Source organism: Mustela nivalis, assembly GCF_964662115.1.
Source record: "Mustela nivalis genome assembly, chromosome: 9".
Taxonomy (NCBI): domain Eukaryota; kingdom Metazoa; phylum Chordata; class Mammalia; order Carnivora; family Mustelidae; genus Mustela; species Mustela nivalis.
In genome coordinates this window covers 12,466,049-12,493,728 of record NC_139028.1, presented here as the reverse complement: position 1 = coordinate 12,493,728, position 27,680 = coordinate 12,466,049, and the positions used below count along the sequence as shown (strand labels likewise).

Sequence of the window (27,680 nt, the reverse complement as noted above, 5' to 3'; positions counted from 1 at the left end):
TCACACTCTTTTCTCATTCTGTCCTTGAGGACATGGAGTGAACTTTCTTTTGGAAAAATTGGAAGGAATGCACTGGGCTTACCTGCGCTCCCTGCTTATGGACCAGGCTCCCTCCAGAGCCCATGTGGGGAGTGAGGGGAGGAGGGGTTGGCACGGCGCTGACTGTACTTGGGGAAGTCTGCCTTGTTGTGCTGTTCAGTTAATAGGCCCATTTGGTTTTTACTGAAAGAAAAAGTCTCTTCCAAATTAGTCTTCATTAGCAACAGAGCTAGTTTTTGTCTTGTATTTCCTTAAGGTTTAGTTGTATTTCTTAACTTGTTCAGAGCTTGCATGGAAAAGAAAGATGCCATATTTACTCTTCTCCTTTAATCCCCCCCATCCCCCCCACCCCAATGCTGCCATGAATAGAGTCCAAACACATTGGTTTGGATTCTTTTTCTTGGGTAATTCATACTCCAAACAAACTAGTGTAATTACATTCCCTCATGTCTTTGCAAATTCCTGTCTCTGCATCTTTGTTCATCGGGTGCTTTCTAAGGGAATTCCCTTTCTCTTTGTAAGTCTGCATCTTATTTATCCTTCAAGGCCTAACTTGATATGCACTATGAAATTTTTCCTCTTTAACTGAAATAATGGCCCTTGCCTTAGAATCATATGTTGATTCTTGTTATGGAGGTGGGGATAAAATGAAGATAATGGGAAAAAGTCTGATGATGGTTTTTATTTTTTTAATTCTTAATTAATTAATTAATTAATTTTTAAAGATTTTATTTATTTATTTGTTAGAGAGAGCGCACGAGCACAGGCAGACAAAGTGGTAGGCAGAGGCAGAGGGACAAGCAGGCTCCCTGCCGAGCAAGGAGCCCGATGTGGGACTCGATCCCAGGACACTGGGATCATGACCTGAGCCGAAGGCAGCTGCTTAACCAACTGAGCCAGGCATCCCTGATGATGGTTTTTAACTGAAGCTTCAGTGTGAAGTGTGCTGATTTTATGTCTCTTCTGGTTTTTCAGGATATCATTTCTTTTGTGCTCTAGGCTGGTGTGTTTCAAAATGTAGGTCATGTAATTGATTTATTGCAGTTAACACTTAAAAATATAAAATCAGGGGCACCTGGGTGGCTTAGTCGTGAAGTGTCTGCTTTTGGCTCAGGCCATGATCCCAGGATCGTGGGATCGAGTTCCGTGTTGGGCTCCCTGCTCAGCAGGAAGCCTGTTCCTCCCTCTCCCACTCCCCCTGCTTGTATTCCTTCTCTTGTTGTCTCTTTCTCTCTCAAATAAGTAAATAAAATCTTTAAAAAAATAAATAAGTTATCAGCATATATTACATGTAACAAAGATACATTTTGTTTCTTTGTACATTTTTAAAAAGATTTTATTTATTTATTTGACAGATGTGGGGGTAGAGAGAGAGAGAGAGACAGACAAGCAGGGGTAGCATCAGACAGAGGGAGAGGGAGAAGCAGGCTGCCTGCTGAGGAAGGAGCCCGATGCATTACTGGATTCCAGGATCCTGGGATCATGACCTGAGCTGAAGGCTACCGCTTAACTGACTGAGCCACCCAGGCACCCCACATTTTGTTTCCTAAAACCTTTGCTTTGGACACACACACACAAACATACATGCATGCACGCACACACACACACACACATGCAAGCACACACATTCAATTTCTCTTTAGTTGAAGGTCACAGAAAGGTTTGCAAACACATGCTCAAGGCTGTGTTTTTGTTGTCTGGGCCTCTTCTGCCCGCACTGTTCTGTAATCTATGGGTGATAGCACGTATCTGTAGACTTAGTCTGTAGACCGTTTATAGAGATGCATATTGGTCTCTCAACCTTCTTTTGCACTCAGGACGTGTCCCTACTACAGTCTTTGGGTTCATGTGGTGATCTGGCCCCATTCCTGTTTCACTGGGGCGCTGGTAGTATTGATCATCTTACAGCAGTTGAACTAAGGGCTGTTACTTTCTGCTCGCATATAGAGCCCAGTAAGGCCTGTGATTTCAGGTCACTTTACCATTTTGCATTTCTGTTCTGTTCTGTCCACAAAGATGTTTATCTTGTTCTGAACTGAAGTATGTTTTATATATATATTTAAAATTTTTTTTTTTTTTTTTTTTTATTTGGCAGAGAGATCACAAGTAGGCAGAGAGGCAGGTAGAGAGAAAGGAAGGGAAGCAGGCTCCCTGCTGAGCAGAGAGCCCATTGCAGGCTCGATCTCAGAACCCTGGGATCACGACCTGAGCCAAAGGCAGAGGCTTTAACCCACTGAGCCACCCGGGCGCCCTAGTATGTTTTATATTTTGTGTATCTTTTCTGTTTGTCCTGAGCAAGGAGATTGTGATGAATAGAACCTTCATAAACCATTTTGACTAGAAGGCCTGAGTGTGTTTTAGAGATTGATTTATATTGATATAGTTTATTTCTGGTTCATTCCTTTTAATCACTGTGTAGTCTTTCATCACCTAACTATGCCATGTCCATTTCTTGTGCCAGTCTGTGGACATTGGCATTGTTTCCTGTTTTTCACTATTTATAAACAGTGCTAAGTGAAGGTCCTTGTGTGCATTTCCTCATTCACGTGTGTTTGGACTTCTCCCAAGTGCACATCTAGAAGTGGAATTGCTAAGTTGTAAGATATGCACCTATCTTCTTTTAGAAATACTTGCAAAGAGATTTTAACAGCTTATACTGCCTCAACAGTGTATGTTTCTTTCTTTCTTTTTAGGATTTATTTATTTATTTAAGATTTATTTATTTATTTATTGGGAGGTGGTGAGGAAGGGCAGAAGGAGAAGGAAAGAGAGCAGGCTCCCTGCTGAGTGTGGAGCCTGACGTGGGGCCCCATCCCAGGACTCTGAGATCATGATCTGAGCCAAAGGCAGATGCTTAACCTACTGAGCTACCCGGGTGCCCCAACCAACAGTGTATTTTTCTTTACCATACTTAGTATCTGTATGACCAAACTTTTAAATTTTTGTCGTGCTAATTAATGAGTGAGAAATGGCATTTCATTGTTTTTATATGCATTTGCCTGATTACTGTGAGAGATCTTTTCTCTTTTTTTTTTTGGTCCATATTTCTTAAAGTATGAATTGCTTATGTGCTTTATTGATTTGTTTTTAGGGTTGTCTTTTTCTTACTGATTGGTGTAGTTGTTTATACATCCAGTTCTTTTACTTTTGTATATTTTCACATAGTATCTCACAGTTTGTCTAGACTCTTGTCAAGTATATCTCTTTGAGTATCTGCACAAGACCACTGGAAGAAATTCCTTGATTATAGACCCTTGGAGGTTTTGTGGTAGTCTAACAAGGGAGGTAATGGAATCGTTTTTGGTATAAACTAAAAATCAAATCCTTATGGTTTTGCTTATCTTCTACATTAACCTTGAACTTAAATTTTGTACCTTGAAGATTCTGTACTCTTTTGTCAGCTCACGAATATTTTTTAAAAGCTTTTTAAAAAAATTTCTACCCACCATTTTTCTTTCCAGTGGTAGGGTTGATACATAGTACGAGAAAATAATGTTTAACTCTCTTCAGTCTTCTCCATCTATTTGCTGTATTAGTTTTAAAAAGCATTTTCTGACTTCTAAGGTCAAGGCAGGTGCCCCAGTCTGTGGCTCTCTAGTGTGCTTTGCCATAGCACTCAGCTGTTTTGGACTTGCTCCATTGTCTTTCTCCTGGCTGCAGACCGCCTTTCCTCTGATGGGAAGACCGCCTGGCTTACACCTTCGAGCTGCAGTGCTTGGCCCAGTGCCTGGGACACAGGAGGCACTCGACTCGTGACAAGGCTGCCATCAGCTCTTTCAGTCTGAGCAGATTTCTGCCTCTGATCTTGCTTGTCTTATTTCTTTCCTCCACTCTGAGTCCACTTATTCTTCGTGTAGTTCAGAGCCAGTCACTTTCATGATTTACCATTGCCCCAGCATGAAACCCCAGCAGCACTTGGCCCTCATCCCTGATGATTCTACAACCTCATCTCTTATGACTACTCACTCATACATCTAGGTTTTAAGACAGTCTGGATAATCTTAAATTCCTTGAAAGCTTTCTGTTTCCTCCTGGGTTTTTCCAAACATGCTGTTATTCATTCTCTCTGGAGCATTTCTGTGCCTTCTTCCCTCACAAAAGAGAATTTGGCTGACTCCTGCTCCTCTTTAGGTCCAAGGCTGCATGTGTTACTTCCTCTAGGAGGTCCCTGATCTGTCAGTGTGAGAGGGGGTTAAATTGTGTGTGGCTTTAGCACTCCACACTTCCTCCTCTGAGCCCTTGTCAGTTACTTGTTTGTTGTCCCTGTTCCTCACTATTTCATAAACTAGCAAGAGCTGAGTTAGGCATATTGACTCTTCATTAGATCTTCTGCATCGAGAGCATTTCTGGCTCATAGTAGGCATCAATGTTAATTTAGATATTATTTTTTTCAAGTTGCAGAAGAGCCTCTCTTAGGAGTGTTTAAAATATTTGTCCAAGGTTACAATTGTTAACTGAGTCTCAAATGTATTATTTATTAACAGATTTTATGGTGAGCTTACTTTTAAATTGTGATCTCTGAAAATGTTTTGTTCTAGTCCAAACTGCTGGAGAGAGAATTGAATCCATACTGGAAAGATGGCGGGACAGGTCTTCCCCCAGAAGACTGTAAGATGTCATCAATTACCAAAGGTATCTCCGGATTTTGGTTGCAGCCACATAAGCATGTCTTATAACTTGGTATTCCTCAGGAAATGACCAAAGTTAGTAGACTGGCAAGATTTGGTTATTCAAATATTAATGATTTCTGCTTGGTGCTGTAGTTTTGATTATGTCCAGAATTCTCTGTGTTTGTTTCTGTATTTGCCAAACAACTGTAAGTCTATTGATTATCTGATGTGGAATCTATACGGTTTCATGTTATGAGTGTCTATGGATTATTACTAAAGGTTCAGATAACATAATGACGACGCAGATAAAATATGTGCAGTCTTTTGAGGCCTTATTTAAATTTAGTACCTGGGTGGATTATTTTAACTATATATGTTTGGGAACAAATTGATTAACTGTATATATTTTGTGCTTGATAATGCTTCCATATTTGAGTTTCTGTTTTGGATGGATTAATACAAAGTATGATTCTGTGAGAATATAATAATGCTTTGGTTTGTTACAAATTCTGTAACAAAATGTGAAAAATCATAAGTCTGAGATTTAATGAAAATAATGCATAAATATTTAACATGTGATTTCATATCTTCAGAAACTCCTACTTTGCCAGCATTCATAGAATTTGTTATTTACTTTAGGATGGTGTTATTCCAGCACATGGAGATAAAATACTTAAGTGTCACATAATCACACTTGATACCATAATTTAAAAAATATTTATATGCCAGTTACATGTCTCAATGACGAGTCCGTGAAGAGTTTATTTAACTATAGCTAACGTGGTGCAGAGATAGTAGCGGTGTCCAGTATGGGGCTGTCTTTTCCTTTCAGTGGTTTATCAGAAGATTCTCATGCTTTTTGTTGTATTCTTTATTTTTATTTTGGCCATTCATAGATATTCTTTTTGTGTCTTACACAAAAAGATGTGGAGATGTTTCTAAAGCCACCCTATAAGTTTGTTTATAATTTTTCTTTAGCAGTTTTGGGTGCTCTTAGTAATTGCAGCATTTTCTTTATTGCCTTTCAGCATAGATAGAAATGTCTCTGTTGGGTTGTAACATAGTAACTGTAGTCACACAAGAATCTCTTTGAGATACTTTTTTTTGGTAATTTGAAAGCATAAGTTTAGGGCAGTAGGGTAGCTCACTGAACCATTACTATGTTGACCTGATTTTTTGATCCAGGGTTTTGCTACCATTGTTGTTGGAGGACAGTTAGTAAATTAATCTGTGGGGAACACTTAGAATTGACCAACTGAACCTTTGGGTGTTTGCAGCCAGTAGATTCTTGGCTTCTTAAATGTGGAAGACTCAGTGTTGTACTATAGGTAGTATCTTTCAACTGGGTGAAACAGCATCATCTCAGATCTGACAAGAAAAATGATCTAATAAAAAGCTTTTAGAGAGCCTTTTTTCTTTTCCCCTTCACCACTTCCCTTTCCCATTATTACTCTTATTTAGAAGGAGGAAGAATGACAGAGCCCGTCTGTCAGAGGTTTAGATCCCAGAGTTGACATTAAGTTTTAAATGATCTGCAGGCTGGACTGCATATGTGGATAGTGTAGTCATTCTGTGTGGACCTGTGGTAGGGCTGAGCTGGTTAGGCCCCTGACAGTGGTACCACTTGAGTATGAAGGAGCTCTGGAGAGGTGACATAGTGGTAGTGTTAAGGACTCAGAATTTGGATTTAGGCTACTTGGGCTTAGTATTTTTGGCATTTCCACTTAGTAGCTTTGTGATTTTGGGAAAGTTGCTTGACCTCTCTGAGTTGTTTACTTGATTTTTTAAACATTTTTATTTACATTCCAGTTAGTTAACATAGTGTAGTCTCAGTTAAAGGTGTACAAGTTAGTGATTCAACACTTCCACACAGCGCCGGGTGCTCGCCGCGGCAGGTCCCTCCTCCATCCCCCCCCCCCCCCCCCCCCCCGCACCCTCCTTCTGGCCTTCATTGGTGTGTTCTCTGGAGTTAAGAGTTCTAGCTCTATTTTTTTTTTTTCTATTTTACAAGAAGAGTTGAAGTAAATTCTTCAAGTTCATGGTTAGCAAGTATCCAAACCAGCATTTGAATCCAAAGAGTTTGGCCCCAGAGCCTGCTTCCTTCCCAGCATACTCTTCTGTGCCTCTCAAAGATGCAAAGCAAAGTGTACTTTCACCCTTTATTTTGTCATACATCTATGTCAGATTTTTTTCCAGAGTGAGCATGTAATTTGTATTTGAAAAAATCTATTTAAAGCCAGCCAGCTTAATTTGATGTCAAGTTCAAGCATTTAATTTTCTGCCAAATTGGCACATCCAGAGGTTAAGGAAAATAGCTGCATAAGGACATATCCCGACTAAAAACCCCAGGATGGTTCTATATAGTATTAGCTTATTAAGCCTCATTCTTTAGAGATAGAGAATAAGAGTTTTTCTGTTACTCTTTGCTGCCAGAGGTCTCACCCTTGCTTATGGAAGCAGATTTTGAAACTCAAAAGCGTAAAGCAAATCAGAATTTTCTTGCTTAAAATAGTTTTAATGGGAAATGTCCTTTATGCAGCATTAAATGGAAAGAATGAAAAGAACAGAAAACGTCTGTAGCCGCATCAGAACCAAGTCCCCTTTTCTGCATACCACCCTGGGCCATGTCATCTCTTGATTCTGCCCTTTCCAGCCCCTCTGCAGTCTGCTTGCTGCCCCTCTAACCCATCCTGCCCCTCTAACCCATCCTCCACAAGACAACCATAATGAGGTTCTCAGAAAGTAAGACCAGTGCTGTCAGAGGCCTCCTCCTCTAAAATTCTTCAACGGCATCCCATGGTTCTTGGGATAAAAACAAATAGCCTTCAGGAGGCCAGGCAGCCCTGGCCGCTCTGATTTCTGGCTGCTGGTGCTCTTCTTGCAGGCCTTTGTTTACAGGGCTCACAGGGCCTTTGCACAGGTTCCCCTCCATTACCTAGCTAACTCCTACTTGTCTTTCAGAATGAGCTTCCTCGGAGGGGCCTTTTCTGACCCCCAGACCAGGGTTGTGAGCTGCTGCATGTGCTGGTAGCTCTGTCCCTTGGCTTCCAGTAGTGATTGCACATTTATTTCCATGGTTATTGAAACGCCCATCTCTAATGAGATGATATGCTCTGGGCAGGTAGAGAGTGGCTGTTGCTGCTTACCTTTTATCCCCAGCAGCTAGTACAATACCTTTATTAAGTAAATAATATGATAAGCTACTGAACGAAAGTATGGGGTAAAGCAAAATATGAAAAACCAGCATTTTGATGAATGTTTGATGTTTTATCATCCTTTCATTATTACCTGGTTAAGCCCAATTTAGAAATGAAAAAAGAAAAATTGTAGGCGATCCCATTCAGTTTCTGAATATTGTCTACAGAATATGTATGCACCTGTATTTTATGTAAGAAAAGGATTGTTTCTCAGTCTTCGCCTAACACTTGCTCCATGTGGCAATAATAGTAGGCAACATTAAATGCTCTTGTATTTTCATAACAGCCGTGCGTCTTAATATCAGAGCATTCACGGGATATTGCCTCTTAACCTAAATTTACAGTAAAAGATGTTTTCAGAAATAAGTGCTTATGAAATTGACAAACTACAACAGGGTTTTGAGGCAAATAGCTCTAAAACCTGGACAGAAGGCTCCTTAGTTTCACGTTGTCTGGAAATAGCTTCCCAGGTCGTTTAGAAAATCAGCCCAGAGGTAGAGTAAATGAGTAAATGCCATCTCCCATCCATTCCTGAAGGTGATCTCACTTGAGGACCGAGGACATGGCCACTGCTGTTGCAGCTGGCAGTAGGGCTGGACCCTGCTATAGAAGCTTTGCTTCTCGATCTGTTTTCTACCCTTCAGAATCTTCCTTTGTGAATTTCAGCAAGTAAGCATCAACCTGATCTTTTTCTTTGGCTCTGCAACCTTTCCTGAGAGACGATGACTATCCATCCCACATGTGTTTACTGTGGCTTTGGTTTTTAAGAGTTAGCACACCATTTTGCCACGGAAAGGCAGAAGTGACCTCTGGAGGCAGTCAGGGCAGCCCGGGTAGAATACCAGTGGAGACCAGTGGGAATCCCACGGGATGTACAGAATCAAAGGTGTTTGTAAGTGCTAGAAAGGGAGCTTCCCAAACCGCGAATGTAGCTGGTCCCGGAGCCTGGCATGGCGGCACCATGTGCACTGGACTATGTTTTATTCATGTTTTTACTTCCTTTTATATTCAGCACGTTTTCATATTCATAGTAAATATTTGCTAAATATTTGTTAGAGTGAATTTCATGGTGAATGGTGCTGTAAATTGTATTTTATTAGCTTTTAAAATAGCTGATGATTTTCCTGTTAAAAATATTTTATTATTGTATCTCTAATGATAAGATTAATAAGACTATTGAAATAGAACATATAATCAACTAAAAATATGTTCCAAAGACTGTGAATTTTACTCATAATTGAATTCACTGAATATTTTTATTGTTTGATTTCCTTGATAAATGTTAACATAAGAGTAAAAGTCTTCCTATTTCTCTGAGATTTTTTTTTCTCTGAACTATGTTAATATATTGGTGATTTTTCTCTGAACTGTGTTAATATTTTGGTGATTGTGCAGGAAATCTTCACTCTGCCCATCAGTATCTTAACAGTTTCTAGATAACTCCGAACTTATGTAGCTGGGACATTAACATAGGTATTAGTGACAGTGGGCTTCTCTTTGTATAAATTGAGGATTTAGACTAGCTTCCTTCACTAATTGCCTTGTTAAATTTGAACTCAAAGACTAGATAAAATAAAAAGATAGCAAGAGCAAAATAAACTTGAAAGAAAAGTGAATCATTGAGTTAACTAGAGATCTAGGTTTTTTTTTTTTTAAAGATTTCACTTATTTATTTGACAGACAGAGATCACAAGTGGGCAGAGAGAGAGGAGGAAGCAGGGCTCCCTGCTGAGCAGAGAGCCCGATGCGGAGCTAGATCCCAGGACCCTGAGACCATGACCTGAGCTGAAGGCAGAGGCTTTACTGAGCCACCCAGGCGCCCCTAGAGATCTAGGTTTTGAAGTACAAAGTATTTTAGACCTAAAGAAAGACCCATTATCTTAGAAGATTCTGAATGCTTAGCATAGACAAATTTTTGAGATTTGAGTGAGACTGGAATTAGAGGAATGAAAATCTTTTTTTCTTTAAACTTTTTATTAAAATGTAACACATGCAAAAAAGTGTAGAAATCATTCACTGTACAGACTGATCATTTTCCTAAAGTGAATATCTGTATCATCAGCATACTTTTTAAGAAACACAGTGTTATTAGCGTCTCAAAAAGCTCCCTGTGACCCTTCTAGTCAACTGTGCTCTTGTCAGAAGGCTGACCACTATTCTGGTTTCTAGCACCAGAGTCAGTTTTTCCTGGAATCAGATAGTAAGTACTCTCTGCTCCCTTTTTGGTTCTGCTGCTTCTGGTCACATTTTCAGATGCATCCACGTTGTTATGTATAGGTGCAGTCATTGATTTTCATTGCTGTATAATAGCCTGTTTTAGGAATATATCATAATTCATCCTGTATATCCGTTTTACTGATGGTGAACACCTAAGCTTTTCTAAGCTGGTGTTACTGCAGACTTTTCCACTATGAAGATTCTTACACATGTCTTTTGTGGTCTGTGTGTGTTTTTGTTGATTTTAGAACTGGAGTGATCCAAAGCAATCCTATATTTTTTTTAAAGATTTTTTTTTTTTTATTTATTTGATAGAGATCACAAGTAGGCAGAGAGGCAGGCAGAGAGAGACAGGAGGAGGAGGCAGGCTCCCTGCTGAGCAGAGAGCCCGATGCGGTACTCGATCCCTGGACTCTGAGATCATGACCTGAGCCTAAGGCAGAGGCTTTAACCACTGAGCCACCCAGGCACCCAAAAAGCAATCCTATTTATGTACAGGGAAAATCAGGAACAAAGTTTTGACTTAAGTAACTGATTAGATTTCTTTATGCATATCGAAAACGTGATGTGTGTAGATGGAAATACAAGCGCTTAATAAAGTTTGTTGAAGGCATTCAGATTTTCATAGTTGGGGATCATGACTGCATAGAATAATTTGTTTTTTTTTTTTTAAATTTCTTTTCAGCGTAACAGTATTCATTGGTTTTGCACCACACCCAGTGCTCCATGCAATCCGCCCTCTCTAGTACCCACCACCTGGTTCCCCCGACCTCTCACTGCCACCCCCCCCCCGCCCCTTCAAAACCCTCAGATTGTTTTGATACACATTTCAGTATTACCATCTGTAACTTCCTTATTTGTTCTTCGTGCTGTATCTGAGGTAGCTTTTTCCCTGCTATGTGTGTACTTTTATTCTTTATTTCTGGGAATGCCCTGGCTATTCTTATCTTTGTTTATAGAAGTCCCAGTCATTGTTTTAAGCCTGATCTGTAAATTGTTCCCTGACCTCCCATTTAGAAATAATTCATTGCTCTCATTTTTTCTATCATTACTTACACTTAAAAAAATTTTGTTTGTTACATATTATCCTTATTGTTACTGCTTACATATTCTTACACTCCAACTCCTAGATTGCAGTTTTTTTGAGGATAGCTTCAGTTTTGCCTTCCTCAGTCCTTAAAATCTGTACCTTGCATAATAGGTTTATACATAATAAGTTGAGGGCACTGCACCTGGGCAGTGCAGTCAATTAAGCATCCAATTCTTGGTTTTGGCTCAGGTTGTGATCTCAGGATCGTGAGATGGAACCCTGCATTGGGCTCTGCGCTTAGCATGGAGGCTGCTTGAGATTCTCTCCTCCCTCTTTCTCTGTCCCTCCTGTTTGTCCTCTCTCTCTCTCTCTCAAATAAATCTTTTTAAAAAAACAAAAACAATAAATAATATGTTGAATTTTATTTTATTTTACTTTTTTAATATGTTGAATTTTAAATGCCCTTATGATTCTTATATGTTCTGGGAAAAATATCTAATTTATATTTTAGAAATTATTATAGAAGCAATAAATATTGATTCTGTTATAACCACATGAAAAGTATGACTGACATTTAATATTGGGATTTAGTTTCAGTAGTAGAAGATGGTGGACTAAGCTGGCTCAGGAAGTCTTACCAAAGAATGAAGGAACAAGCTGAGAAGCAGAATAGAAATTTTGAAGATGTTGTGGCTGAAAGATACGGGGTGAGTACTGGTATCAATGAGATAGGTATTATATTTACACTTCAATGAGACGTAAGTGTCTTTAACTCTGTCAGTGATTTGTGCGCTTTTGAATTAAATGGATGTTAAATTTCTTTCATCTGCTGAAGCCATCTTCTACCTTTTTTTAATCATATAAACTTTTATAGCATATTTTTATTGACATGATAAATACAAAACTTAAGTATGTACAATTTAAGTGTGTGTTTAATGTAAAAATAACATTTTCTCATTGTGAGAAAATTTAAATAATGCAGGAAATCCTCCGTGGCATACCTCTTGAGATAACCAGTGTTGGAATTTTGATATATTTTAGAGTTTTGGTTTATTCCAGAGATGTTATATTCCAGAGTTTTCCAATATAACAGGTTTATTAAAAATATATTTTTAAGGGGCGCCTGGGTGGCTCAGTGGGTTGAGCCACTGCCTTCGGCTCAGGTCATGATCTCAGGGTCCTGGGATCGAGTCCCGCATCGGGCTCTCTGCTCAGCAGGGAGCCTGCTTCCTCCTCTCTCTCTGCCTGCCTCTCTGCCTCCTTGTGATCTCTCTCTGTCAAGTAAATAAATAAATAAAATCTTAAAAAAAAAAAAAAAATATATATATATTTTTAAATATATATTTTGTAACATATATATTTAATATATAAAAATATATGTTTTACAACATATATTTAAATATATATACACACACCCACACATACATGCACACACTTTTAAAACAATGGAACCATGATATTTTACATGACACCTTAGAACCAGCTCCCCCAGAGACGCCCAGGTGTTTTTCTTAAGATGAATTACTAAAAACAAAATTGTTAAAGGATATAGACACTTGAAGTGAAATATATATTGCTGAATTTCTCCACAGAAAGATTAACAAGTTATATTTTCATTACAATGACTTTTCTATCACATGGTTTTCAACAGTAGGATTATCTTTCCTTACAGTCTGCTACCGTGTTTGATAAACAGATTTTTTTCATTGCTTTTTATACATTTGTTTTCCAGTGAATTGGTATTTTTTCATATACTTTTGGCCATTTATATATATATATATATATATATATATATATATATATTTATTTATTTTAAGATTTTATTTATTTATTTGACAGAGATCACAAGTAGGCAGAGAGGCAGGCAGAGAGAGAGGGGGGGAAGCAGGCTCCCTGTTGAGCAGAGAGTCTGATGCGGGGCTCGATCCCAAGACCCTGGGATCATGACCTGAGCCGAAGGCAGCGGCTTTAACCCACTGAGCCGCCCAAGCGCCCCATGGCCATTTATATTTTTAAGTGAACTGATTGTTGGCAGTATTTCCCATTTTTCTTTTGGGACATTGGTTTCTTTAAGATCTTTTAATTAGTCTTCACATTTTTCTCTTAGTTTCATGGTTTTTCCTTTTTTTCATTTTTCCTTTGTTTTTCCTTCCACATTTTTCATTTTTCCTTTGTGTATTTGCTATGGGTAAGTTTTGAATATTGTTACCTAACAAAGTCCATCAGGTTTTCCTTTCATAACTAATTATTCTTCCTGTAGTTCATTGTAAAACCTCCTTCACCCCAAAATCATAATAATGTATGTCTGTATTTACTTTGAGTACTAGCTCAGTTTATTTTTATGCATATCTTTAATCTTCCTGGAACTTATATTTGTGTATGTTGTGAATAGGCTTCTAACTTTCCTAAAGACTGTTATAGTATATTGACTAAATTAATCTTTTCCCACTGATTTGAAATGACACATTTATTATAAATTTATTATTGTTATAAAATAAGTCTGTTCTTCTACTCTCAAATCTGTTCCATTGATTTCTCTGTTGTTTGTGGAATTAGTGTAGTACTCTTACAATTATTGTAGTTTTCAGTAACTCTTGCAGATAGTAGGTAAGTAGTGAACACTTACTATGTGGCAGGGTAAGTCTTTTTTTTAGTCACTAAAAAATTAGCTTTTCATTCTTATATTTCTTTGTTGTTAAATCTAGAATCATTTTGTTTAGTTCAGGCTCAGCAGAAACAAACATTTTCCCAGAATTCATCATAAGTTACAGATCTTTTTTGGAATTTTGATTTAAATTTAACTAAATGTATTGGTAAATCAGGTATGATTAATATCTTTATAATGTTGAGTCATCTCATCCTAAAATACTGGATATTTCTCTATTCAAGTTTAATTTATGCTTTTCAGTAAATTTCTCTGTGTAGTTGTTATGCGTGGGTCCTTAAGGTTTAAAAAAATTTTCTTCCATTTGTGTATTGAATCTTTTTTCCTTTATGTTCTTGGGCTTTCTGTTGGTGCTAACATGCCAATTTTCTAAACTCATGTCATTAAATTTAATTTTTTCATTGGGTAATCCTGGGAAGATAGTTATATACAAATGATGATTACTTTTGCTTTTTTGCCCTTGGTATTATAATATTAGATCTTATTTGTCCTCTTGAAATAGAATCTCAGAACCTTGATAAAAGCACTGGAAGCTAGTTTTCTTGTTTTTCCACTTAAAATGCTGTCAGTGCATTTCAGATGAAGATTATCATCTTTAGCAAGTATTCTTCCATTCAGAATTTAGTCAGGGGTTCTCTCTTGTTTTTTGCTTTTATTTTTACATTAGAAATGTAATAACTTTTTTGATCCTTTGAGGTTGATTTGATTTTTTTCTTTTACTTTTTTTTTTTAAGATTTTATTTATTTATTTGACAGACAGAGATCACAAGTAGGCAGAGAGGCAGGCAGAGAGAGGGGGGAAGCAGGCTCCCTGCTGAGCAGAGAGCCCGATGTGGGGATTATCTCTGCCTAGGCTAAGATAATAACTTCCATTGTGTTGAAATAATTTGAAAAATTTTAAAAATATATATATTTTTAAATTTTTTTCTTTAATTTCCAGTTAGTTAACATACAGCGTAATACTAGTTTCAAGTTACAATAGAGTGATTCAGCACTTGCATACATCACTTGGTGCTCATCGCAGGAAGTGTGCTCCTTCATCCCCATTACCCGTGTCCCCCATTCGCCCTACACACATCCTCTCTGGTCACCATGGATGTATTCTCTGTAGTTAAGAGTCTGTTTGTTGTTTTGCCTCTCTCTATCTCTGTTTTCCTTCCTTTGCTCATTTGTTTTGTTTCTTAAATTCCACATATGAGTGAAATCATATGGTATTTGTCTTTCTTTGACTGATCTGTTTCACTTCATAATACTCTCTAGCTCCATTCATGTCATTGTAAATGGCAGGATTTCACTCTTTTTGATGGCCGAGTAATATTCCACCACACACACACACACACACACACACACACACACACACACGTGTATATGTGTGTGTATCTATATACACAGAACACATGTATGTGTGTATATGTATATAGATACACACACACATATTTATTTCCCTGGTGGTGAGTGGTATTGAGCATCTTTCATGTGTCTGTTGGCCATCTATATATCTTTTTTGGAAAAATGTCTATTCATGTCTTCTGCCTATAGTCCTATTGGACTATCCATTTTTTGGGTGTTGAGTTTAATAAGTTCTTTATATATTTTAGATACTAACTCTTTATCACATATGTCATTTGCAAATAACTTCTTCCATTCCGTAGGTTGCCTTTTAGTTTTGTTGAATGTTTCCTTCGTTGTGCAAAAGCTTTTTATTTTGATTGTAGTCCCAATAGTTTGTTTTTGCTCTTGTTTCCCTTGCCTCAGAAGAGATATCTAGAAAGAAGTTACTACAGCCAGTGTCAAAAAAGTTACTGCCTATGGTCTCTTCTAGGATTTTTATGGTGTTAGGTCTTTAATCCATTTTGAATTTATTTTTGTGTATGGTGTAAGAAGTTTCATTCTTCTGCATGTGGCTCTCCAATTTTCTCAACACTGTTTATTGAAAAGAATTCTTTTCCCATTGGATATTCATTCCCATTTTGTTGAAAATTAATTGACCATATAATTGTGGGTTCGTTTCTGGGTTTTCTGTTCTGTTTCATTGATCTATTATGCCTTTCTGTGTCAGCACCATACTGTCTTGATGACTGCGGCTTTGTAATATAATTTGAAGTCCAGAATTATGATGCCTCCAGTTTTCTTTGGCTGTTTGGGATCTTTTGTGGTTCCATACAAATTTTAGGATTGTTTGTTCTAGCTCTGTGAAAAATGCTGTTGGTGTTTTGATAGGTATTGCATTTAATGTGTAAATTGTGTTGGGTACTATAGACATTTTAATAGTACGTGTTCTTCCAATCCATAAACATGGAATGTCTTTCCATTCCTTTGTGTTGTCTTCAATTTCTTTCATTAGTGTTTTATAGTTTATAGAGTACAGGTCTTTTCATCTCTTTGGTTAGGTTTATTCATAGGTATCTTATTGCTTTTTGTGCTATTGTGAAAGGGATTGATTCCTTAATTTCTCTTTCAGCTGCTTCATTAATGGTGTATAGAAATGCAGCAGATTTCTGCGCAATGATTTTGTATCCTGCAACTTTACTGAACTCGTTTATCAGTTTTAGCAGTTTTGTTGTTCTTTTGGTCTTTCTGGTTTTCTAGATAATGGTATCATGTCCTCTGCAAATAGGGAAATTTTTATTTCTTCCTTGCTGATTTTTGGATACTTTTTATTTCTTTTTCATGTCTGACTGCTGTGGCTAAGAGTTCCAGTATTATGTTGAATAAAAGTGGTGAGAGTGAACATCTTTTTCTTGCTGCTGGCTATAGAGGAAAAGCCAGGGAAAAGGTTTTCCCTATGTAAGATGATATTAGTTGTGGGTTTTACATGTATGGCCTTTATTATGTTGAGGTTTGTCCCTTCCAATCCTGCTTTGTTGAGGGTTTTTCTTATGAATGGATGTTGTACTTGGTTATGCGTTTTCTGCCTTTAATGGAATGATCATATGGCTCTTACCCTTTCTTTTATTAATATGATGTATCCTGTTGATTGATTTGTGAATATTGAACCACCCTTGCAACCCAGGAATAAATTCTACTTGATTGATGAAATGATTTTTTTAAATGTATGGTTGGATTCAGTTTGTTGGTTTTTTGTTTTGTTTTGTTTGTTTTTGAGAATTTTGCATCTGTTCATCAGGGATATTGGCCTGTATATTCTCTTTTTTAGCTATGTCTTTATCTGGTTTGGGTATTTGGAATGTGGCCTAATAGAATGAATTTGGAAGTTTTTTTTTCTTCTTCTATTTCTATTTTTTTGGAATAGTTTAAAAATAGGTATTAAGTTTTCCTTAAATGTTTGGTAGAATTGTTCATGAAGCCATCTTTTTGATTACTGATTCAGTTTCTTTGCTGGTTATCCCATCTGTTCAAGGTTTCTATCTCTTCCTGTTTCAGTTTTAGTAGTTTATGTTTCTAGGAATTTATCCATTTCTACCAGGTTGTCCAGTTTTTTGGCATATAGCTTTTCATAATTGTTTGTATTTTGTATTGTTTGTATTTCTGTGATATATTTCTGTGATTGTTTGTATTTCTGTGATGTTAGTTGTTATTTCTCCTATCTTATTTGTGATTTTATTTACTTGGATCCTTTCTCTTTTCTTTTTGATAAGTTTGGCTAGAGATTTATCAATTTTATTAATTTTTTCAAAGAACCAGCCCCTGGTTTCATTGATCTGTTCTGGGTTTTTTGTTTTGTTTGTTTCTACATCATTTATTTATACTCTAATCTTTATTATTTTCTTCCTTTTGCTGTTTTTTTTTTGTTGTTGTTGTTGTATTTTTTCTAGCTCCTTTAGGCTGTTTACTTGAGATTTTTCTTGCATTTTCAGGTAGGCCTGTATTGCTATTCTATACTTCCTTCTTAAGACTGCTTTTGCTGTATCCCGAAGGTTTTGGACCACTGTGTTTACATTTTTACTTGCTTCCTTGAATTAAATAATTTGAAATTTTAATTCCAGTTTATAGTACATTTTAAAGAAATGCATCTTACTCTTGACAATTCTCAGCTACAAAAACAATTATTTAGACTTAACTATTACATTTACCATTTGGTTTTTAGTGTTCCTTCCTTTTTTCAACCATCTGTGCCCTACTTCCCTTATGGTTTGGCTTAATGATCTTGAGTGATTTCCTCTGCACCTACTTAGTAAATGGTTTGCTTTCTGATTCCTTGTATTTTTGAACATGACTTTCTTTTGTCCTTGCCAGATAAGGATAGTTTGACTGTGAATTGAATTCTGTATAGAATTATTGCCTTGTCTTTTTCTTTCATAATTTAATCTTTACTCCATTATCTTATAGCTTATAGTGTTTAGTAATAGAGATAAAGAATTGATAACAGTTTTACTTTTTTGGGGGGGGGGAGAGGGCAAAAGTGGAGGGGAGGGGCAGAGGGAGAGAGAAGTGTAGGTACTGAATGTGGACTCTGACATGGAGCTCTATCTTATGATCTGATTCTCACATCATGCCCTGAGCTGAAATCAAAAGTCAGATGCTCAAGTGACTGAGCCACCTAGGTGCCCCAACAGTTTTACCTTTACTTCGTAGGTAATGTGGTATTTGCCTACTTCCATCTGTTTACATCTCATGCTTACTACTGCCTTCTCTGATTTAATATTTGTGAAGAATTTTTTTGTGTGCATGTATGGATTTTGAGACTCAAGAATTAGGTTTTTTTTTTTTTGTAAAGATTTATTTATTTTAGAGAGAGAGTGAGAGAGTGCATGCACATGAATGGGGGGGGGTGGTGCGGGCTGAAGGAGAAAGTTTTCAAGCAGACTCTACCATGAGCACAGAGACTTGCTTGGGGCTTGATGTCACAACCCATGAGATTGTGACCTGAGCTGAAACCAAGAGCTTATGAGCCACCTGGGCACCCTAGGAATTAGGATTTTTTATGTATGAGTCTTAATATGCTTCATTTTCTCCCCTCTCCTAAGGCTACCAGATGATACCTGGAAAATTAGCTAGACAAATTTTCTTATATTATTGTTATTACTATCATTATTTTATTAATGCTTGCTTCTTTCTTTGCTCTTTCTTTGTGGTAATATTCACATGTGCATATTAGAATGTATAGAATTAATTGTCCTTGTGTCTTTTTTTTCTTATTACATCTACTTACCATCTTTTCCTAAGTAGAGTGAATTCCCAGGCTAGTGTTGAATCAGCTAGTATTGGATTCAATATATCTGCATGGTTTAGACACACAGTTTTCATTTATAGGTTTTTCTTGTTCTTGAACTCTTGTTTTTCATGAGAGTCTGTTATGTTTTAGTGTAAATTGTAGCAGCCTTTTGAATGACAGTAGGAATTAATTTTTTAGAAATGATGTCTTCACTGTTTTCTGTATTATATTCTGTTTTAGTGCTGGGCCTTTGGGATAGTGGATTTTCTTTTGACTTACCAGATATTTTTCATTATTTGGCAATTTTTTGTTGATTAATCACATTTTTTAAAGCATTTGTTTTAGGTTAGTATATTTAGTTTGCTAGGACTGCCATAACAAAGTTCCATAGGCTAGGTGGCTTAAACCACGGAAATCTATTTTCTCACAGTCCAGGAGAGTTGAAGTCCAAGATCAGAACATTACAATGTTTGGTTTCTTCTGGGGCCTCTCTTTATGGCCTGTAAATGGCTGCCTTCTAGATGTGTCTCTCATGTGGATTTTCTCCTTGTGTGCTTATCCATTCTGTCTTTTATTATTATTATTATTATTTTTTTTTTAAAGATTTTATTTATTTATTTGACAGAGAGAAATCACAAGTAGTCGGAGAGGAAGGCAGAGAGAGAGAGAGGGAAGCAGGCTCCCCGCTTAGCAGAGAGCCCGATGTGGGACTCGATCCCAGGACCCTGAGATCATGACCTGAGCCAAAGGCAGCAGCTTAACCCACTGAGCCACCCAGGCGCCCCTCCATTCTGTCTTTGTATTTCCAAATTTCTTCTTCTTTTAAGGATATCCATCAGGCTGAATTAGGGCCCAGCTGAACTTTTAACTTAATCACGTCTTTCAAGTGCCTGACTTCTAAATGCTCTGAGTACGAGGGGTTAGTACTCAGTCATGTTCTGAGTACTAGGGGTTAAGACTTCAACATACGAATCGGGAGTAGGCACAGTTAAGCCTGATCTTATCAGTTACGAGGATTGTATGGGTCTTTTCTTCTCTCCTTTGTTGGGTTTTTCTTTATTGTGCCACATGACAGTATATCATGGTACATTGGCATATGGGGGTACAAGTCATTGAGCCTTTTTAAATTTTATATATCTTGTTTAATTTCTCTCCTTTGTAGTCAATGGAAATATTTCAGTCGAAATTAGAAGAAGCTGAAAAAACTGCATGCACAAAAGAAGATTGTAAACGAGAATGGTGGAGGAAACCAACATACTCAGATAAAGCACAAAGTAGTCAAGAAACTAGAAAATCAGACTTGGTAAAATATAATAAAAATTTAAGGGATAGATATAGTTCAACAGATACTGCAAACGACACCAATAAAGGTAAGTCTAGTGGTGGTGAAAAAGATAATAGGTTTGAAACCTGTAGAAGACAATCCAAACCAAGGCAAAATCAAGAGTTTTCTTCTCTGCAAAATTTGAAACCTAAATTTTTAAGACCCTCTGATGATGAAGAACTCTCATTTCATAGCAAGAACAGAAATTTTGAACCTTCTAGTTCCTCTTCAGCACTGGTTGCTCAGGATTCTGTGCGTCGTGGTTTTCAAAAACCCACGGACAACAGTGAAGAAAGTTCTTTATCATGGAGCCGGTCGGACGGAAGAGCAGGAGACAGGAAATGTTCATATGCAAGACCATTAGAAACTAGGGGCAATGTGGACTGTGGGCACATTTCAGAAGACATGAAAGAAAAATCACCAGATGAAAGCCTGAGAGATGACTCTGTGAAGAAAGAGCATCTGCGGGACACGAAGTCACCATTTGCCAGGTATTTTGTCATTTGTTTTTTAAACTGATGAATGAATAGTAAATTGCAAAGGATTCGAAGAAATGAGCTGTATTGCAGAGTATCATCTATTAAGTTGATATGAGTTATGTTCTGTTTCTTAAGTTTTGTGATAGATAAAATATGCACATTTAACAAATCAGTAGCTTTGTTTTATGGGTTGCATTGCATTTCACAGTTTTATTTAACAAATGGAAGAAGTGTTTGGTAGCTGTGTTAGCTCAAAATTTGTTGCCTTTTTGCAATCTAAAAAATGGAGTTCATAATCCCTTTAAATGGATATGCTACAGGAAGTATTTTGGTAGACTGTCTTACTGCTACCATATTGCTTTCAGAGGAAATCGCTCCATTGTTCGGTGTAATCTTAATTGTAAATATTGCATGCCGAGTGGAGGTGTGGGAGGTTGAAGGAAAATATGCTGCCATAGCGCACGTATAAAGTGAATAGGCTATATGAAGGATCCTGCCGGTGGCGGGGAAGCATGAATTATGGTGACTCTTTTTCAGAGAAAGAAATAATCCCCTTTTAACAGTTGACAGGTTTTGAAGATGTTAGCATTTTAAAAGGAAGATATGGATAGGGTAGTGGTTGTATCTGTGGTAATTAGAAAAATAGGTGATATTGATTGGTGTTATCTTGAACCTGTCATTTTACCTACAGGCTGGGTCAGTAGAGCAGGAGGTTGAGTGGGATCAAACGTAGGAAAAATTGATTTAGCTATGGAGCCGGTCTTATTGGAGATAGCCATAAATGGAAAATAAGAGTTCAAAGAATAATGATCAACTTATACTAGAATGATCATCAAAATATGTTTAAAAATAACACCAAATGAATGGGACGCTAAAGGAAGAGGTTTTAGGAAATAATAGAATTCAGTAGTGGCAGTAATAGGTATCAGCATTGTAGTTTGGGGTCATGAGTCTGGTAAATTGTTTCTGTTAACAATTCCGTCTGATGCCGTGGATTATAAAGCATCGGGTATAGCTTTCAGTGGCAGGAAGTTGGCAAAACCTGCACTGAGTGATGGGAGCTCCACTCACATGGGCTCTGGTTCAAGTCAGGGCTTTGTTCCCAGGAACAAACCAAAGGAGAGATCTAGTTGTATGACTGGATAAACACGACAGGGATTAGAGAATATCTAAGACTGTTTACATATGTAATTGCCCAGGCTTTACTCCAGGTATTCTGAAAGGTAGACTATTTCTTGTTGCCACCTGTTGGTAGGATGAGGCTCTTAATTTCTTTTATCGTCAGGGTTGTCCCAACATTTGGGCACTCTGCACATCTTGACTTCTGTGACTGCAGCTGTATGAGAAATAGTCTTACAGTCAGTATTTCATCTAGTTCCATATTTGTAGGTTGTATTTAAGTTGTAAGTTTCTTGTAGAGCTACTATAATATAGGCACGCACTAGAAGAGATATATATAGATATACATATATATTTACATATATATATGTAATTAGGTAATTAGGAAAATAGGTGATATTGATTGGTGTTATCTTGAACCTGTTCATTTTACCTACAGGCTGGGTCAGTAGAGCAGGAGGTTGAGTGGGATCCATTACTATATATATATATATATATTTTTTTTTTTTTTAAAGACTTATTTATTTTTAGAGATAGAACGCAAGCAGGGAGAGGGACAGTGGGAGAGAGACAATCCCAAACAAACTCCCCATTGAGTGCAGAGCCTGATGTAGGGCTCCATCTTATGACCCTGAGATCATGACCTGAGCTGAAATCTAGAGTTGAATGCTTGACCTGAGCTGAAATCTAGAGTTGAATGCTTAAGTGTCTGAGACACCCAGACATCCCGGAAGGCAGTGTTTTTGTTAGGTTTGTTATTTTGATGTTTCGCATGGTGTGAAGCTTTCCATGAATTCCATAATTCCCTGGAAAAGGAAAGAACAGTCTAGAAATTGTCTACATATATGTGAAAGACAGAAAAATTCCTCAGCCTCTGTGAGTGTTGTGAAGTAAGAGACCAAGGAAGGATGTAAGAACGCCTATTTTCAGGGACTAGAAAGAGTCAGTGAAGGATTGTGAGATGCTGTTAGTTTGTGGGAACATTATTGTAGGTATATGCTGAATTCTTTATAAAATGCTAGAATTCTAGGGAGCTTTGAACTAGTGAATTTTAGAAGTAGGGGGAAAAATCATAAAACTGCTTTTAGAACTAGAAGAAAGTAGTGTAAATCCTCCATTTTCCAGATGAGGAAACTGAAGCACTTGAGATTGTACCTTGTGGAGTGTTACCGTACTTATTTATCAGATTTAGCAAATAAAGGGAAGCATGTCCCTTGCAGTATTTGCACAGAATTACACTAAAAATTTTTTTTTGTTTACCTGAAATTCAAATTTGACTGAGTGCCATGTTTTAAGTCTGGCAATTGTATGTAACACTTAGCCATTTTCTGGGATTGGGACGTTTTACGAGAGATAATGCATATAATTACATATAAAAATGTAATTAGATATTTAAGTTATGGAGCTTCACAATGTATATATTACTCTGAGTCTTCTTCTCCCTCCTCCATCAGTATATCTTAAAGATCTTTTTACTTCGGCTTTTATGTATGTACTTTTTATTTTTATTTTTATTTATTTTTTTAAAAAGATTTTTACTTATTTATTTGGCAGACAGAGATCACAAGAAGGCAGAGAGGCAGGCAGAGAGAGAGGAAGGGAAACAGGCTCCCCGCTGAGCAGAGAGCCTGATGTGGGGCTCGATCCCAGGACCTTGGGATCATGACCTGAGCTGAAGGCAGGTTTAACCCACTGAGCCACCCAGGTGCCCATGTATGTACTTTTTTTTTTTTTTTTTTAAAGATTATTTATTTATTTATTTGATAGAGATCACAAGTAGGCAGAGAGTCAGGCAGAGAGAGAGAGAGAGGGTGAAACAGGCTCCCTGGTGAGCAGAGAGCCCAATGCGGGGCTCAATCCCAGGATCCTGGGATCATGACCTGAGCTGAAAGCAGAGGCTTTAACCCACTGAACCACCCAGGCGCCCCCGGTGTATGTACTTTTTAAAGGCTCTTTTATATTCTGTTAAAAATGTAGATCGAAGTTAGTGTTTCTCCTTGGTCTCCTGTTGATGGACTTAGGTTGTTTCTAATCTGTCCTGCTTACAGTAATGCTGCAGTGAATAGTCGTATAATGTGTGTCTGTGCACACTAATTAAATCTAGCTGCAAAATAATTTCCAAGCAGTAGAATTTTTATTTATATATTTTGTTATTTTAATCAGTTTACTCTCTTATCAGTCAAATATAAGAATGACTTTTCTTTTCCTTGCCAACAGCATTATTGAACTTTTTTTTTTTTTTAAGATTTTATTTATTTATTTGACAGGCAGAGATCACAAGTAGGCAGAGAGGCAGGCAGAGAGAGAGGAAGAAGCAGGCTCCCTGCTGAGCAGAGAGCCTGATGTGGGGCTCGATCCCAGGACCCTGGGATCACGATCTGAGCCGAAGGCAGCGGCTTTAACCCACTGAGCCACCCAGGCGCCCCCATTATTGAACTTTTTAATCTTTGTTGGGTACATACTTCAGAAACAGAGTTGTTCCTGATTTCCATTTCTTAAATGTGGGTGAAGTTTGGCATATTTCTGTAACCTTATTTTTATTTTATTTTTTCTAACTAGTCATTTCTTGTGGTTACTTTTGCAGTTCTCTACGAGAGCTCTTTATAGTTTTCATGAAGTACAGTGCTTTCATCACTGTTAAAGTTGCATTTTCTTCGTGTTTCACTTTTTCATCCTTCTTTCATTCATTCTTACTGTCATTAGATACCTCATTCTTTTCCTTTGTCCTGTTTATGCCCTGCAGTTATCTTATGCAGGCAGAAAACATCCTCTAGAAATGGTCCTTGTGCTCAAGATCTTTAAACGTTTTTATTCTTAGAAATAAAATGTCTTTGTGTATAATTTTGTTTGTTGGAAAATATATCAGCTATGTATTTTCAAGATTTTGAAACTATTTTCAAGATTGCAAACTATTCCAGTTTGCAATATGAACAAAAAATAGTGTGATGTTCTTAATTTAGATTTTAAAAAGTTGATAACAGGAATTAACCTGTCTTATATACTATTTTAGCCTTTGGATATTATTCTTGGCAGAGTTTGCTGTGGTAGCCCAGAAGGACAGGAGAAGGATGGCAGGTTCTGAAGGTTTTGAATATAAGGCATGGGATCCTTGGACGGGGAGAAAATTTGAGAACAAGTGGTAAGAAATGAATAACTAAAAGGAGGAAATCTGTGAACACTGCCAGCAGGCAAAGAAAAATTGCAATATCCTCAGGTTTCTGAAATGTTATTGGGGTGAGGCTTTTTTAATTACCTCTTCCTCAACAGTTTTCAGCTGGAGTTGGGTGTGTGCTGTAAAGAGAAGATATTATAATGGGAAAATGGGTTTGCTTTTTAGAAATTAATTATGAAGAGGACTTCTGAAATTTACCAGTAATCCTGGAAAATGAGAAATACTTGTACTTTTTTCTTTTTATAGGATAATTGCAGATGTCATGGCAATGTTTCTTTCAGAGTATTTGTACATCGTTGTAAATGCTTAGAGAAAGTAAGAAGGAGTCTATTACAGGCTGTTTGCTGCTAGTTAGTGTCTCTGCTGTGGTATTAACAAGATGAAATAATACATTCTTTGTGTTCACTTAGTTCTTTGTGTGCCCCATGACTCATATGAATGTCTTTATTTGATACCTATTACTGTTCTGTGAAGTGTGTTGGAGATATTAGTGTCAGAGATGTTTGGAATTCTTGTATATCATCTAATTCATCCTTATCTACTAATAAACAATTTAATTCCTGTTAGAAAATGCACCCCCCCCCCCAAAAGATGTAGGAGTACAAATTTCATGATGGTGAAAGTTGCTGCTTTTAGAGGTCTCTTGGGATTCCAGTTATCTTCTTTTTTTCAAAGATTTTTTTTTTAAAGATTTATTTATTTATTGTCAGAGAGAGATCACAAGCAGGCAGAGTCACAGGCAGAGGCAGAGAGAGAAGCAGGCTCCCTGCTGGACAAGGAGCCTGATGCGGAACTCGATCCCAGGATCTGGGATCATGACCTGAGCCGAAGGCAGTGGCTTAACCGACTGAGCCAGCTAGGTGCCCTGGGATTCCAGTTATCTTCTTAAAACTTGTGAGCTTTGGTTGGAGTTTGGCATATGTCATTATCCTCTTGATTGAATCTTGAAGCTTGCATACTGAGAGTGATGGGAAGAGTAAAGTTCTCAAAAAAAGGGAAGAGTCAGGTAAAATGACAAAGTTGTGCCTTTGGATAGAAATAGTAGAGGTCTTGGCAATTTAATTAAGAATATTATCATTGAAAAAGAGGATTTATTAGCCAGATTTCATAGACTAAGTTATGATTATGGGTCATATGATGGTAGAGATGGAAAGTATGAGAGAGACGTTTTAAGTGAAGGACCTCCTTTCTCTCTTCTTTTTTTCTTTTAAGGTACAGACACTTGAATATATTTATATGTTCATGGAAAAGAGTATTCATGTTAGAAGAGAGATGAGCAAGATCCCAAGGTTACAGTGGATGAATGTAGGATCCAGTGTCCTCCTACAAACAGAAGGATCAGCCTGGGGTGGAAGTGTTAAAGAGGAGGAAGGTGTGGCTGTAGATTGTGAGTGACAGGAGAAAATTACAGAAATTTCTAACAACTTAGGTCAGTGTTTCTCAACATATCATTCCCATAATATTGGTGTTCTTTTTAGTCTGGCATGACAAGAAGTCATGAACCAAAGGAGTGAATGAAGGTAGAAGGGAGGAGGAGCTTGAGTTGGCTTCCATGGCTCAGTGATGAAGCTTTTAATTCTGTGATTCCTTGAAAGGATTTGGTTGCTTTACTATGCACAATCCCTAGACATTCTTTCTTTTTTTTAAGTTTTTAAAATTAAAAAAAATTTTTATTAACATATAATGTATTATTTGCCCCAGGGGTACGGGTCTGTGAATCATCAGGCTTACATATTTCACAGCATTCACCATGGCACACACCCTCCCCAATGCCCATAACCCAACTACTCTATCCCTGCCACCCACCCCCCAGCAACCCTAACCCTCAGTTTGTTTTTTGAGATTGAGTCTCTTGTGGTTTGTCTCCCTCCCGATCCCATCTTGTTTCACTTTTTACTTCCCTAACCCCCACAATCCCCTGCCCTGCCTCTCAATTTCTTCATATCAGAGAGATCATATGATAATTGTCTTTCTCTGATTGACTTATTTTGCTCAGCATAATACCCTCTAGTTCCATCCATGTTGTTGCAAATGGCAAGATTTCATTTCTTTTGATGGCTGCATAGTATTCCACCCCCCCCCCCATCTATCTATCTCTCTCTCTCTATATATATATACACCACATCTTCTTTACCCATTCATCTGTTGATGGACATCTAGGTTCTTTCCATAGTTTGGCGATTGTGGACATTGCTGCTATCAACATTCGGGTGCATGCTTCCTTTCCAATTACTACATTTGCATCTTTAGGGTAAATACCCAGTCGTGTGATTGCTGGGTCATAGGTAGCTCTATTTTCAACTTTTTGAGGAACCTCCATGTTGTTTTCCAGAGCAGCTGCACCAGGTTGCATTTCCACCAACAGTGTGGGAGGAGTCCCCTTTCTCTGCATCCTTGCCAAAATCTGTCTTTTCCTGACTTGTTAATTTTAGCCATTCTGACTGGCGTGAGGTGGTATCTCATTGTGGTTTTGATTTCTATTTCCCTGATGCCCAGTGACGTGAGGCACTTTTTCATGTGTCTTTTGGCCATTTCCCTGAATTCCCTGATGCCGGGTGATGTGGAGCCCTTTTACATTTGTCTGTTGCCCATCTGGATGTCTTCTTTGCAGAAATGTCTGTTCCTGTCCTCTGCCCATTTCTTGATTGGATTATTTGTTCTTTGGGTGTTGAGTTTGATAAGTTTGTTACAGATTTTGGATACTAGCCCTTT

At 37.5% G+C, this 27,680-nt stretch overlaps 1 protein-coding gene across 2 annotated transcripts in view; it reads left to right on the top strand.

The window, feature by feature from the left end:
• CWF19L2 (CWF19 like cell cycle control factor 2) overlaps positions 1–27,680 on the top strand; it is a 143,124-nt gene that overhangs the window by 18,557 nt on the left and 96,887 nt on the right. For both annotated transcript variants that reach the window (XM_082682755.1, XM_082682754.1), the window contains exons 6-8: positions 4,578–4,671; positions 11,685–11,800; positions 20,037–20,689. In XM_082682755.1, coding sequence (XP_082538881.1) covers positions 4,578–4,671; positions 11,685–11,800; positions 20,037–20,689 — 863 coding nt within the window. The remainder of the gene's footprint in view (positions 1–4,577; positions 4,672–11,684; positions 11,801–20,036; positions 20,690–27,680) is intronic.